Source organism: Cephus cinctus, unplaced genomic scaffold (assembly GCF_000341935.2).
Source record: "Cephus cinctus unplaced genomic scaffold, Ccin1 Ccin1_scaffold0168, whole genome shotgun sequence".
NCBI classification, from domain to species: domain Eukaryota; kingdom Metazoa; phylum Arthropoda; class Insecta; order Hymenoptera; family Cephidae; genus Cephus; species Cephus cinctus.
Genome location: NW_014332892.1, coordinates 1,905,752 through 1,919,096, shown reverse-complemented (window position 1 = coordinate 1,919,096; position 13,345 = coordinate 1,905,752). Strand labels below are relative to the sequence as shown.

Sequence of the window (13,345 nt, the reverse complement as noted above, 5' to 3'; positions counted from 1 at the left end):
GTGTAAAGTAGAGACAATCATTTGATCGTCAAAATGAGAGTCTCAACAGTTAGATATCATTTTATTTTAATAGTTTATTTATTCAGCATAAGTGAGTGATTTATGTAGTTTTATTAAAAATATCTTATTTAATAAAGAATAGCAGCAAACAAGAACGTAAGTTTTGTCATCCATAATGTTGACGCGTAGTCCATGACAAGATTGCAATGAATGCTATTATAAAAACTGTTCTATTAATTATTTATTAAGATACTTGTTTAGTCTAGTAATTAAACACCACTGGTATTTGCTTGGTTTTATGTACTTATACCAGTGGTAATGGAATGGAGTACTGCACGGAATATAGGTATATACGGAGTATAAACCACAACATCGTTCCATGCATAAATTATAACCCAATGTTAAATATTCATGAATGTTTACGACGAGCAAAACGATAAGAATTTGCATATTTGTGATTTGATGTCTTTCAACTGATTATTTAAAGCGTGCGTTATTAATATTGGATTAATAACAATAATGAAGTAAAACCGAACATGACTCTGAAATACAGCATAGTAATATTAATACTTTGTACCTTATCTGTTATAATATTCGTTACAATAATTGAACAAAATTTTAATGTTGAAAATAGAAATAGTGAACGTTTAAGACTACGTCCTGCAAGATTTCCTGACAGTAAGTTAATGGACCTACAAGATTTTAAATATGTAATTGGTGCTACGTGCAATGCAAGTGCACTTGTATGGATTGTGACATCATACTCAGGTGATCCTACAACCAGAAGTGCTCTTCGTCGAGCTTATCCAAATGATGAATTACAAAAACTTGGAATTCATAGGGTATTTCTACTGGGAATGTTAAATGGCGAAGCAAGCCGCAAAACTCATGTAACCCAAGATTCAATATATGACGAATCATTGAAATTCAAAGACATCGTCCAAGGAAACTTTCAAGAAGCATATAGAAATTTAACTTATAAACATTTGATGGGTCTCAGGTGGGCTGTGAATACTTGCCATCATGCAAATTATATAATGAAGATGGACGACGACATTGTTGTCAACCTCTATGACATACTAAATATACTCCAAACTCGTGGAACTATTGAAAATACTTTAATGGGGTATGTTTTAAATAATATGCTTCCTATTCGTGAACCAGCAAACAAGTGGTTTGTCACACAGGAAGAATTCGCTCTCAATGTGTATCCAGAATTTCTTTCTGGTTGGTTATACATAACTAGTTCTAAAATAGCTGAAAAGTTAGTTAGTTATGCACAGGTATATCCAAAATATTTTTGGATTGATGATCTTTTTATCACAGGTATTTTAAGGAATGATCTTAAGATAGGATTCCAAAGTATTCGTAAATTTTATGCGACTGACTATCGGTATCTTAAATGTTGCATTAAAGGGAAGGAAAAACGTTTAAAGTGTGAATTTGCAATAGGGCCGAATGGTGGAAATGCCGAACTCCAAGTAGAGTTTAAAGATTTTGCTCAATTCTGTCGAACCAATTGTTCACCACGGACAGAAGAATTCTCTGTAAACAACACGTGCATCGTAGCACATGAAGAACCAAATTGGGTCAAAGGTAGAGCTCTGATTGAGCCAGTAAGAATGTTATGATAAAGAAGATACAAAGATCAAAAATCATTTACGATCTGAATTATACCATCCCTGCCATATTCATGAAGAGATTACTTAATAAGATTGTTAATATTATAGTGCATTTATACACATAGATATCTACATATATTAAATATTTCTCTATATTTTGTAAAACAATTAATGTACGAATATATTAAACGAAAGCCACTATAATCCACTTTTCACTTATCGTTCTCTCTCGTTGTTCTTATATATTTGATGACTACAAATCATCGACAAAAAAGTGACACAAAGATATATCGTTGACTTTATGATTTTAAATAACTGCGATGTGATTTATTAAAAATATAGGTACTTTCCTATTTACATGATACAACAGTTGTAAGCAACCAGTCTACGCGTATATATAGCTCAATGTTTCTTCTTTTGCAACTTAAAACTTGCACCTAGACAAAGATGATCACTACCTACCGTGAAATTTGGTATGGTCGGAAACAAATTACATTGCTCGACGGTGGGCAATGTATACTTTTCAAAAGGTTGAATTTCAGTATAAAATATATAATCGACGGTAATCCATTTGCCTTGATTAGTCGTCGCTTCCGGATTACCGTATCGATCCGCATGCTGATATACGTTTTTGAATTTAAAAGGATGCACTAAGCGTCCTGACGAAAAACTGGCATAGTTTCCGTCAATTAATTCTATCTTCTGACATTTGCTTGTTTTAACGTCAACTTCTGATTTCTTGTAAATGGAAGCTGGGTCATTGGTAGAGTTGCTCTCGTCGTGTAACTCCTTCGTTTCGCTATTTTCGAGCTAAATAACGTCATGAATAGTAAATTAAAAGATCAGTAATAGTGTTTCGTTATACAACCGGATACCCATTGACCTACCATTACTCTGCCGTCGCCTTCACCACGTAATCTTTTTTTCAGAATATTATAATGTTGGCAACTATCCGTCACGTATAGTCGAGGTGGAATAAGCATGTTTGATAAACGACAAAATAAACGATATTCCGCTGGTTCTAAATTTCTTGCTTTGCCAACATACTCGAAGGTACCTTCAGTTATGAATTTATAAACTCCGGTGTAAGGCTCGAGATTAAAATCACCTGCCAAAATGATAGGATGGTACCTAGCTCCCGTCCTATAAATATGTGAATTAAGAAAATATTAATTGACCATACCGTTATTATAATGAGAGCGCTAATAAGAAAATCTTACGGTGTATTTTCAATGAAAGCAATTCTTTCCAATTCTGCGAATAACATCTGTATTTGGCCCAATCGTACGTCATTTCTTCTTGGATTATAAAGTAGATGAGTTGTTGCTATTACAATTTGAGTGTCAGGACTATCCTTCAGGGATAGTTTGGCAATCAAGCCTACGTTGTCTCTACTTAATAATTCTATACCGGATTGATATAATTCCACTTTTGCGTGATCCACCAGATTGAATTGATCTGAACGATAAAGAAGGAGGAGGCCATCCTCTTTGTCGTTTGTTCGCTTTTTATAGAGATATGCGTATCCAAGATCCCTAAATGGTTTTACTATTTCGCCTAGGTGGTCATTTTGCACTTCTTGAAGGCATATCACCTAAATATCATTATACCAGACTAGTACAGACGTGTAAGAGAAATAGTAATGTTTATGACGTCTATGAACTTACGTTGGCATCTGCTTGGAGTATTTCTTGAAACAATAGCGACTTCCGACTCTCCCACGAAAGTGCTCTTTTGTCGTGAGCTTTATACAGATATGAATGTGTTTCTAAGAGATTCTGTGCCAAGATGTTGAATGACAGTAACCTTAGTACGAAGGTATCATTGGAATTTATTGCCAACTTCTCTGAAGAGATCATAGATTAGTTATATAATGAATTTCGTTGCTCTTGGTAATAAACTGCATTTCAATTAGAACTCTTGTTGTACAGTTTATTAGAATCTAAAGAATTTATATTTGTCCTTGTTTAAAAATTAGAATTGCTTGATTAATATTTTTTCAAGGTGACCCACTATGAATTTATAACTCCAATGCTGATAATAACACTGTATACACTTCTGTCAGTCATATATGATTTAGTTGTTACCATATAAATAAGTAATTTCATCGTGCTACTGATTTTCTTAAAAAGTATATAAAATTCGCATACCTTTTCCAAATCTTTTCCACTTGCGCAAAGCTTTATAGTCCTGTTTGGACATTGGGCATTTAATATCTAATGATCCTCCACATTCTTTCATTATATCAACATCCATACTGTCAGATCTGCTAGTATCTTCGCCATCACTCAATACAATATCATCACCTATATTAACTGGTACTTCATGTATGGGCGAAGTGTCATTTAATACGTAACATGACTCAAGATAAGGTTCCATTATTGTTTTATTAAATTCTTGATGAGTTGCTGGGCTTGATATGGACTCCAGTAGGTTTAAATATGTGGAGAACAGAGCTTCTGGAACGAATGTACTTTTTCGAATGTTTCTGATAAATAAATGCTTCAATGGTACTTCCGACATATGAAGAATCTGAAATATCATCATTACAGACCTCAGAAGCCAAGCACAGTGAAGAGGCCATGATAAATAAATCTGCAAGTGTCTGTTTATTTAGCAAATACCACTAGCTTCCAAATATCCCAAATGGACAAAACTCTTAAAGGTCAAGCAATGTAAAAATGTGAAAAACATGAACGTCCCAAGTTCAAAAACTGAACATACCTTTACCTCCTGTGAAAATATTGCAACGTGGACGTTTCGACAAACCACACTTGCTACGGAGACAGTTGTCAGCAGTCTGGTGGATGCGCTCATTTATTCGAATAAATTTTAATTTATGTCAGTCACGGTATAATTTATACACTGTCATACAGAGAAACAAGATATTATCGAAGAGTCTTCTCTCTGGCAGAACATCCTTGTTCAAAGAGTGAGGTTAGTTATTCCATTGAGGTCAGAACGAGGTATTACCCGAGGATTAAATTGTGATCAGCGCACCGAACTTTCGCAATTAGTTCCTTCTAGTTTCGATTTGAAATGCAAATTATCGAAAAGCATCTATGTATGTACGGGATTCGTGCCTTTGTAAATTTCACGCGCCAGTCCGGCAATAGACTTTGGTTGTCGATAAGGAAGAATCAATGGTGCCGTTACATAGCGCAATAGCAAGAACCTCCGCGGTTAAAGGTGGCTGGCTACAATATGCCTGTGCCATCGATATTACCAATCGCACAATAGTACTTCTTTATCGATGCTAGTAGGTCGTTTCAATTTGCTTCCAATTTACATACCTTTCTGCAATTCGTACTGAGCAATACGAACCGCCCGAATTGTCACAAGGTCTTTTTTAACATATTTTTTACCACTCTCATTTTCTCTTTGTTTCCATTTCAATGAGTTCAATTCCTGAACTTGAAGGATCAGCTATTAGGAATTAAAACTTTTTCAACTCTAAATTGATAATATAAAACCGCTGATTGAATGGAACATAGAATTTATTATAATAGTTACTTGGAAGAAGGCACTAGAAGTCGATGTATTTATGTTTTCACAGTACATTAACATAACGCGATTGGAAACGTAATATTATTGTATGTAACTATGAGTCAATAGATGTATGTATATGTATATACATATATATTCATATATGAAAAGATTCGACGCGCAATTTATATTTATAACGTATCCTATAAAATGCATCTCTCCATCACCTCTTTAAAATTGTTCTACAAACAAAAGTTTTTCAATAAAAATAACACTCTTTTTAAAAAAAATATGTGTGCGATGTAGCTCAATGTTAATTCTCTATTTGATTTTGTGCAATTTCTGTATGAAGAATGGAGATTTGTATATTAATCTGATAGCGCAATTGTATTGAAACTTGCGCTGCGTCCTGATAATATTAAAATGATGTACGAGAAACGATAATGAAAAATACTAACAATAAAATGATTCTAAAGTACAACTTGTGAAAGATATACGTATCTCCATAAAACTTTTAATTACTGAACTGATCTAATTATCATATACTAATTCTGGCTGATCATATAAGTTTCTGTTAGTTACTAAAAGCATCTTTGCTAATAGGAACATAATAACTTCTACAGCTTTTCGCCTACTATCACAATTTTCAACATATTAAAATTTAAAACCAACGATTATACGATAAACGAGTCACAATTGTGCCCTTGATTGAGAAAGAATGGTCTATTTTGCGACCATCTCAAATTGGCCTTAATTCAATTTTTAACCTATTCTTTCGTTTTGTCACAGTTCATTTTGTAGAATATTGAAAGCAGCACCCATTGCCCAGCTTAGTTCATGGCCATTAATCTTCCTGTATAACTAAAGGGAATAAAATGTAAGTAGTGTTTTTTTATAATAACAGCGGTATAGTCCAAGAGATAAAATAACAGAACTCACATATAATTTAGTGGTTGGTTCCAGACCAAATCCATCAGTAAGTAAAACATAAATAAAAGTCAGATCCAAACATGCAAAGGGCTGATCTATATTTGGGTAATCGCAGGAATCCACAGCTGCCTTGATAAATTTATCGACCTTGATAACACCACCAGTGAACGGATCTATTAAACCCGCCTGTAAATAACATATATTAAATATTACATATTTGTGTTTGTTTCCTGTAGATTTCCGTATTTACTTTACAATATCGAGCTTACCTCCGTAGCGCGATCGAAATAGTAAGAAAAGGCATAGATTTCGTGTTTACTCAAGCCTAAAGGTCTATTCGTTATGGTGCTTACGTAATTTTTCACAATTTTTAAGCATTCTGAAAATCGTACAACCGGTCTGTTTTCCTCAGCTCCAGCAAAGTTTTGCGTTTTAAAGATTTTGTAAGTCCCATTCTCGGGACCTTTAACAATGTAATTGAGTCCTCCGTAATGCCACTCTGTTGAAACTATTGGATTTATGCATTCTGATCTTATTTCTATGGCATTCTTGTCTTTATTACTTTTACTATTCATTCCATGTGTTATAATTTCCTTTCGGGCAGCCATAAGACCCATTCCAAGATAACTATGAGTGTAGACACTCATATTGTGATTAAATACGTTTATGGCATAGATATATTTCTCTTGATTCTTTATGTTTGCATTATCAGGTGCAAATGTTACTTGGGTAGAGCCTCCGCCTAGATCTAGAGCTGCTACTGCATCAGAACCATGTGTCCTGAGACGATCTTGTAAGAAATTCACAGTAAACCAAGAAAATATGCCTTCATCGGTGCCATCCATTATAGCAACAGAGTTTTTGGAAACAAGGAAACCAGATGTCTCAAATAATTTGCTACATTCCTTTAGTATATCATTGGCTTTGTGTCCAGGTAATAATCTTAATCCTGCTGTAGCTTTCATGCTAAGGGGTGTACGAGACCACTCAGATCTTGGAATCACAGATTTAGCCTTATCCAATAGAACTGTTAGAGATTCTGCTGCTTTGTGCGGTTCATCAGCGAATGAACTCAGTCCTGGCGTTATTTGATGGTACAGCTCAGCATCAAGAATAAGATTAGCATCAAGTATAGACTCATGAAAACTGAATGCTAATACGCGACTGCCTGTTGAACCGGCATCAATTATAACTGCATAAATAGGCTTTTGCAAATTGAAGGAAAAAGCAATACTGTCAATAGTTTTCCTACCAATTCGAACAGGCTTCAAATCACTAGATATTACTATGTAGCCTAGAAATAGTAGGCTTAACAATGCTACTATTATCGTATACATTCTTTTCATTTTTGTTGCTTTCTTCGAACGGGGTGCGACCTTACTATCTCTTGAAATCCCATTTTGAGAGGTCACCTGAAAAAAAGACATACAGTCAATTAATGTAGATTACGTCAAAACAAACTTCACATAATAATAGATATTTTACATTATGAGATTGTGAAAAGGAATGAGATAAACTTTTGCTCTATAAAATTAATTCATTTTTATATGACTAATGTAATGTTCACATATTCAAGAACAGAAACAACTATCATCATTGTGAACCATAATGTTGCAAATAGGTACACAAAAGCAGTTGGCGGTTATCATAATGAATAAGAAACGAGCTTATGGTTCACTAAATAATAAATTAAAGATACATTATTGTAATGGAAAACTGTATTATCTACTGCCCTATGAGTCAAGGTAACCCCACAAAAATTGCGAAGTTAATATTCGCAAATTAGTACGCACTGGCCTTGGATCTTACATCGTTTATACACTCACAAGTGTGTATCGCATTTAGCCAGGCTTGTGAATTTTCATACACGAAAATTACTAAGCTGAAAGAAAAGAATAATCGCTGGGTCACTCTAAGATAAAGTCACCGAACATAATTGTAAGCAGCCACGATCTGTGAGCTATCATCACCAAGTATGACGTTAAATATTTGTGTAGTTTAAAACTTATTTGCTTCTTTCAATTAAAATAAAACAATTATCGAACAAGAAAGAAAGATCTTTAAAACAACGATAGGTTGTTTATTATTAAAACCTAAAAAGACGAGAAATAAAGTATGTTGAGTATTACCAACATCTATAGTATTATTCATCTCTGGTATTACTCCGTTTGAAAAGATTGCATAATCGAAGTCACGTGGTACGCCGAAATAAAAAAAATGACACGCTAAATGTAGAAAACTAATTCTCAATCTTACTTAATATTGTATCTTATAGTTCGTATTATTTCCCGCAACAATAAATAAATAAAATATCAATGAAAATTCTTGTAATGATATTGACATCATTGCACATACCTTTCTATGTTTTACTTCCATGCCTGACGCTGCCGTATTAAGATCGTACTTGAGAAAAGAGTTTCAACAGTTTGAATGAAGAGAATTGTTAGAGAGAAATTTTTGCGACATAAACCGTAACAAGTTTACAAGGAAATGAATAACTTGTAGAATGACAGGCAGTAATGATCAAGCTCAACTGTTATTCTGCTAGCTCATGTAAAATCATCAAGTCATTCAGCACTTAAAGATAACGGTCAAGGTTCTTAGCTTGAATATCCCACTATTAAGTATTTCTTGCGTTATATGAAAGCCGCTTAAAACGGTTTAAATGATCGAGGATACAGATAATTTTGGAGATGATTTGTACTATTCTTATCTATGGTGTTTTAATTTGTGTAATAATAAATGAGTCAGTATTTTTATAAGCGTGGTATGTAAGAAGAAAGAATACGAAGTTAATTGATTCCTTATGAATGATGTAGTATGATGTATTAAAACTGTAGTATAACGTCTTTGGTATTGTTATATTATATTGTGGATGCATTATGACAATTTTGGAAGAAATGAATGAAACTTCAAAGATATAAGTTACACAGTGATTTTATAGACAGTCAATTTTTCGGATAGTGTTATAATAATAGTGTTTAATAGAATTTGAAGTGATATTGGAGCACTGTAGTATGTACAGTTAAAAGTTTATTGTATTTTATTATAATTGTTGCTTATGCATAAGTCATTGAACTGTAGATAATGTAGCATATAAAATTCTGCTAACTATATAAAACTGCTATGTTTTAATATCATACCTTCTAATCATAATTTAACAAATGACAAGACAATGCCAGTTTCATTTGCATTATTAATACATAATAATTTATAAATACAAAAGAAACTTGGAGAACATATTATATTACTCTAATCTTATCAGAAGTGAGATACAATTAAACTTAAATAAACTGATAGGAGTATGACTGCAATAATGAATAATGTATGAATTTAATAAAAAATTATTATCATCTTTACTTTCACAACAGCGTGAGAGATATAATTTGATTTTACTAATCATGTTCTACTAATGTCTTATAATATTCTGCATGGTATTCACACAAGTTGTACGTATCAAAGCACGTAAAAGTACTGTAAATAACTTAGAAACTTTAAATTAATATACAACACGCCATTTCTTTAATCACTATTTACTTGAAATATTTTTAAACAGGGTGGTTAAATTGAGAGGTTAGAATTTTTATGGTTTTAAAAATAGATTCCTGTTCACCAAGTGCAATTATAGATTGGAACAACACTATGTATATATATTTCTATCTGCCAATTCGTTTTTCCAAATACCATGAAGTTCAGGAAGTAAAATAGCACTGCTCCAAAATATAGTTACAAAATGTTTAATTGAGTAACTAAGGTCATGGCAAGAAGTTAGTGTATAAAATAGGTGACATTAAAGAAATTTTAAAACTATGATTGTTATTATTGACAGTGACTAAAGTTCAGAGTACATTAAATCTAAAAAAAAACTAGTTATGGAACACAAACATATTTTCAGTCTTACAAGAACTTGACAAGTATAGCAAAGATTAGAAAGTTATGAGGTAGGATAAACAATCCATGTCATGCATGAATCTAGTAATTCAAAAACTATTATATGCGCTCAGTAAGGAATTAACAAATTAAAATATAGTAATCTATTATGCAGTTAATATGATCTCATGTAATATAAGCATGAATTAGCACAATATCAATGTTACAAATCACACAATAAGTTTTGGAGCCTTCTTATAATTATTATATTATAAAATAATGTTTTGCATTTTTAATCAAATTCAATAACAGTGTTCTGTTTTCATACTGCTCCATTCTTGAAATTGTAATATTTAAGAGATTACAGCGTTTGAAATAAAATATTTCATTATCCTGTCGAATAATATAAAAGTCATTAACCACCTTTTTTGGCTTCATTTAGGTTGCTGTGCTGAATGCTCCAAGCCAAAGTAGAAGAATAATACGTATCCTAAGTTGCTACATCACCAAAAGTGGAGAAAGAATTTTCATAAGAAATATAATTAATTAAATTCATCATTGCAATCAACTGATAATTTCAATTTAATTTTTCTAGTTTTATGCACTTCTAGCAAGTTCTATTTGCACATCAATAATAGAATTAATGTAAAAACTATAAAAAATGTCTCAAGACTCAGGGAAATCTACCAGTTTGCTAAAGCAAGCTTGTATTCAAATTGGAGCTGGCGGATCCGCCGGTTTTGTAGAAGTTTGTATAATGCATCCAATGGATCTCGTTAAAACACGTTTCCAGTTGCAAGTTAAAACAATTCGTGCAGATCCTGCATACTATACAGGTAAATATACTAATGTTGACGAATCAGGTTTTACTATTTACTATTAATTAGCTATTTATCTATTCTCGATCTAGGAATTGGGGATTGCATGAAGAAAATGTATAGAAACGAAGGTCTGGGAGCATTTTGGAAAGGAATTTTACCACCAATTGTGGTAGAGACTCCTAAACGTGCAGTTAAAGTGAGGTTTTATTCCTGATTTTAATAATGTCACTGATACTATGAAACTATATTTATCTTTTTCAGTTCTTTACATTTGAGCAGTATAAACAATTTTTCCTCTTTGGTGCAAATACACCTACACCACTGGTGAGTATAAAAGAATTTAATTAATCCAAATAATTTTATGTGATACTAGTTGGGATAAATTTTCACTCACAATTATACTAAGAGATAAACAGTGGAATTATGAATTTCTTGTTGTAGACGTTTTCCTGTGCTGGATTTTTTGCTGGTGTTACGGAAGGCATTTTGGTAAATCCTTTTGAAGTAATTAAAGTACAGTTACAGTCAAACAGGAAAAGGATGAAGGATAGCCCATCTACGAGTGCTGTCACCAGAGAAATTATCCGAAAATATGGATTTGGATTAAATGGTTTAAATAAAGGACTTACCGCTACGGTTATGAGAAATGCTGTATTCAATTCATTTTACTTCGGATTCTATCATTCCGTTAAAGGATATATACCAATATGTGATGATCCCTGGTTGGAATTCTTTACCAAAGTAAACTAGATATTATTCATATTAAACCAATTTTGAATTATTGTCCTATAATAATTCTTCGTTTTTCTTTTCAGGTGGGTATAGGCTTTACTTCTGGAACATTGGCATCCTGTCTGAATATTCCTTTTGACGTAGCAAAGAGCAGAATTCAAGGTGCTCAGGGACAAATTCAATATAATGGAACATTAAGAACCATATCCATTGTTTATCAACAAGAAGGGTATGTGTATTATCTGTATTTAATATAATGTATTATTTTAACTTTCTTACTTGAAATTTTAGCTTTGGAGCATTATATAAAGGATTATTGCCAAAAATACTTCGATTGGGACCAGGCGGTGCTATTATGCTCGTTGTGTATGATTACATGCATACTTATTTGACAGAAACATTTGCAGACTGATATATAGACAGACATAAACACAAGTTTATGGTCGAAAAGTGTGTAAAAAATTGTTTGTATCGATTGTACGGTGCCTTAATAAATACTATAAGACTATTTTAGTATATTTCAAAGCACTAAAAAAAATGGAATATGTATTTTTAATCGTAATGTAATAGTATTTGCTTAGAATGCAAAGTAACATACACGTTAATCATCCAAAACGGAGTCCAACCATTTTTCAAGATCAATTGATTTTGCATTTTTATCTGCTGTTTGAGCTTTCACCTCTGCAAAAAAATACAAATAATACAAGACATATTGAACTGCGCGTCAAGTGCATTAGTTCAATAACAAAAGTACCTTCAGAATAAGACCGCGAAGGTTGTGTCATTGTGATTGGATCGCTTTTAATGGGTTCTTTCAAGGAAAGAAGAAAATCTAGCTCTTCTTCCACATCGTTAGTTTGCGTAGTATTGTGTTCTTCAGAGATCATAAGTGCTTCAGGCACAGTCACAGACTCTATCTTAATGTCGTCAGATTTTATATTACATTTTTGCATATCTCTTGCTACAGAATCAATCATTTCTACCTTCTGCAAATAATCAATTTTTGCTCTCTCTGCAGTATTATGAATTTCTGTTAATTGATCTTTCTGGAAAAACAAATCAGTTTGAGAAAGTTTAAAATCTCAAATTTTTAAATATAAATTAAGAAAACAATACGTACAGTAAAATATTTATCATCCACATCAATATACTGATTGAATGGAATACAATCAATAGCCTTCCCTAATTGTTTAATGTTCAATGAAAACAATTTCGAGTATTTTGAGCTCTCGATTGCCCAGTTTTTTTCTAACTTAAATACAAAATGACCTCCATTTGATATCGGAGCATTCAAAAGAGTTTTAAAATCAGTGATGGCACAATTATCATCATTTTCTGGGAGCTCATCATATCTATCCCAATTTGAAGATAATTTCTGGCAAATTTCATCTTCAGGTGTCCGTAGTTTCTGATCACTCTTTAAATGTTGTACATTGTTTGGTGAAGGAAATTTATTATATTCTGCTTTGTTAGTGCGCTTTTTACGCATTCTCTCTTTTCTATCAAAGATGTAATAAAGAAATAATTAATATAAACATTCCTATAATATTATGTACCGCATTCATATTCATTGGTATTTTTATATAGTATATTGTATATAACCTCAAGAGTATTGCTTTACCTTTCCTTATAATCCGCCATTTAATTATATAATTTGGTGAATACTAAATTATAAAAAAGTGAACATCCCAGATGTAAGAAAAGAACTGGAACAATCTGCATTAATAAATATTTGAAATAAAAGATACCTTGCTCTGAGTATCAAGTAATACAAATAAGACGCACATCTGTCAGATCGTCTGACATTGTCTGACATACATCGGCGGTGTCAGTCATCAGTGGTGTTTCTGCCGAAAACACATCCATTGGCACATTTTACGAATT

General features: G+C 32.5%; 5 protein-coding genes across 26 annotated transcripts; 2 read left to right on the top strand and 3 right to left on the bottom strand.

The window, feature by feature from the left end:
- Positions 1-71: 71 nt before the first annotated feature.
- On the top strand, positions 72-1,817 carry LOC107264186 (UDP-GalNAc:beta-1,3-N-acetylgalactosaminyltransferase 1). Of its 4 annotated transcripts, XM_025081313.1 has the most exons (3): positions 72-557; positions 635-768; positions 842-1,791. In XM_025081313.1, the coding sequence occupies exons 2-3, from the start codon at positions 746-748 to the stop codon at positions 1,629-1,631; spliced, it is 813 nt and encodes a 270-aa protein (XP_024937081.1). In that variant the 5' UTR covers positions 72-557; positions 635-745; the 3' UTR covers positions 1,632-1,791. The 4 variants fall into 4 exon arrangements, with proteins under 4 accessions (XP_024937081.1, XP_024937080.1, XP_015587669.1 ...); XM_025081312.1 differs by having other exon boundaries at positions 72-488; positions 635-1,791; XM_015732183.2 differs by having other exon boundaries at positions 635-1,791.
- Positions 1,818-1,915: 98 nt separating this feature from the next.
- On the bottom strand, positions 1,916-5,208 carry LOC107264184 (protein angel). 4 transcript variants are annotated; one of them, XM_015732175.2, is made up of 8 exons: positions 5,136-5,208; positions 4,916-5,048; positions 4,347-4,487; positions 3,773-4,154; positions 3,290-3,468; positions 2,843-3,216; positions 2,510-2,765; positions 1,916-2,432 (listed from the first exon to the last, which is right to left on the bottom strand). In XM_015732175.2, the coding sequence occupies exons 3-8, from the start codon at positions 4,437-4,439 to the stop codon at positions 2,025-2,027; spliced, it is 1,692 nt and encodes a 563-aa protein (XP_015587661.1). In that variant the 5' UTR covers positions 4,440-4,487; positions 4,916-5,048; positions 5,136-5,208; the 3' UTR covers positions 1,916-2,024. The 4 variants fall into 4 exon arrangements, with proteins under 4 accessions (XP_015587661.1, XP_015587660.1, XP_024937077.1 ...); XM_015732174.2 differs by lacking the exons at positions 4,916-5,048; positions 5,136-5,208 and adding an exon at positions 4,596-4,899; XM_025081309.1 differs by lacking the exons at positions 4,916-5,048; positions 5,136-5,208 and having other exon boundaries at positions 4,353-4,900.
- Positions 5,102-8,614, bottom strand: LOC107264185 (ectonucleoside triphosphate diphosphohydrolase 5). Of its 7 annotated transcripts, XM_015732179.2 has the most exons (5): positions 8,394-8,610; positions 7,291-7,450; positions 6,308-7,206; positions 6,048-6,224; positions 5,102-5,969 (listed from the first exon to the last, which is right to left on the bottom strand). In XM_015732179.2, exons 1-5 carry the CDS (start codon positions 8,412-8,414, stop codon positions 5,892-5,894), a joined length of 1,335 nt encoding a protein of 444 aa, XP_015587665.1. In that variant the 5' UTR covers positions 8,415-8,610; the 3' UTR covers positions 5,102-5,891. The 7 variants fall into 7 exon arrangements, with proteins under 7 accessions (XP_015587665.1, XP_015587663.1, XP_015587666.1 ...); XM_015732177.2 differs by having other exon boundaries at positions 6,308-7,450; positions 8,394-8,614; XM_015732180.2 differs by lacking the exon at positions 8,394-8,610 and adding an exon at positions 7,848-8,123 and having other exon boundaries at positions 6,308-7,450.
- Positions 8,615-8,666: 52 nt separating this feature from the next.
- Positions 8,667-11,969, top strand: LOC107264187 (mitochondrial 2-oxodicarboxylate carrier). 7 transcript variants are annotated; one of them, XM_025081319.1, is made up of 7 exons: positions 8,667-8,805; positions 10,351-10,744; positions 10,819-10,925; positions 10,991-11,053; positions 11,171-11,470; positions 11,545-11,690; positions 11,753-11,969. In XM_025081319.1, exons 2-7 carry the CDS (start codon positions 10,570-10,572, stop codon positions 11,871-11,873), a joined length of 912 nt encoding a protein of 303 aa, XP_024937087.1. In that variant the 5' UTR covers positions 8,667-8,805; positions 10,351-10,569; the 3' UTR covers positions 11,874-11,969. The 7 variants fall into 7 exon arrangements, with proteins under 7 accessions (XP_024937087.1, XP_015587672.1, XP_015587673.1 ...); XM_015732186.2 differs by lacking the exon at positions 8,667-8,805 and adding an exon at positions 8,823-9,053; XM_015732187.2 differs by lacking the exon at positions 8,667-8,805 and adding an exon at positions 9,088-9,487.
- On the bottom strand, positions 10,959-13,325 carry LOC107264189. 4 transcript variants are annotated; one of them, XR_001536857.2, is made up of 7 exons: positions 13,083-13,318; positions 12,582-12,960; positions 12,216-12,507; positions 12,060-12,142; positions 11,741-11,989; positions 11,359-11,563; positions 10,962-11,294 (listed from the first exon to the last, which is right to left on the bottom strand). XR_001536857.2 is itself a non-coding variant. In XM_025081320.1 (6 exons), exons 2-5 carry the CDS (start codon positions 13,100-13,102, stop codon positions 12,063-12,065), a joined length of 771 nt encoding a protein of 256 aa, XP_024937088.1. In that variant the 5' UTR covers positions 13,103-13,125; positions 13,210-13,325; the 3' UTR covers positions 11,362-11,703; positions 12,060-12,062. The 4 variants fall into 4 exon arrangements, 1 of the variants encoding a protein (XP_024937088.1); XR_001536858.2 differs by lacking the exon at positions 11,741-11,989 and having other exon boundaries at positions 10,959-11,294; positions 11,359-11,703; positions 13,083-13,319; XM_025081320.1 differs by lacking the exons at positions 10,962-11,294; positions 11,741-11,989 and having other exon boundaries at positions 11,362-11,703; positions 13,083-13,125; positions 13,210-13,325.
- Positions 13,326-13,345: the final 20 nt, after the last annotated feature.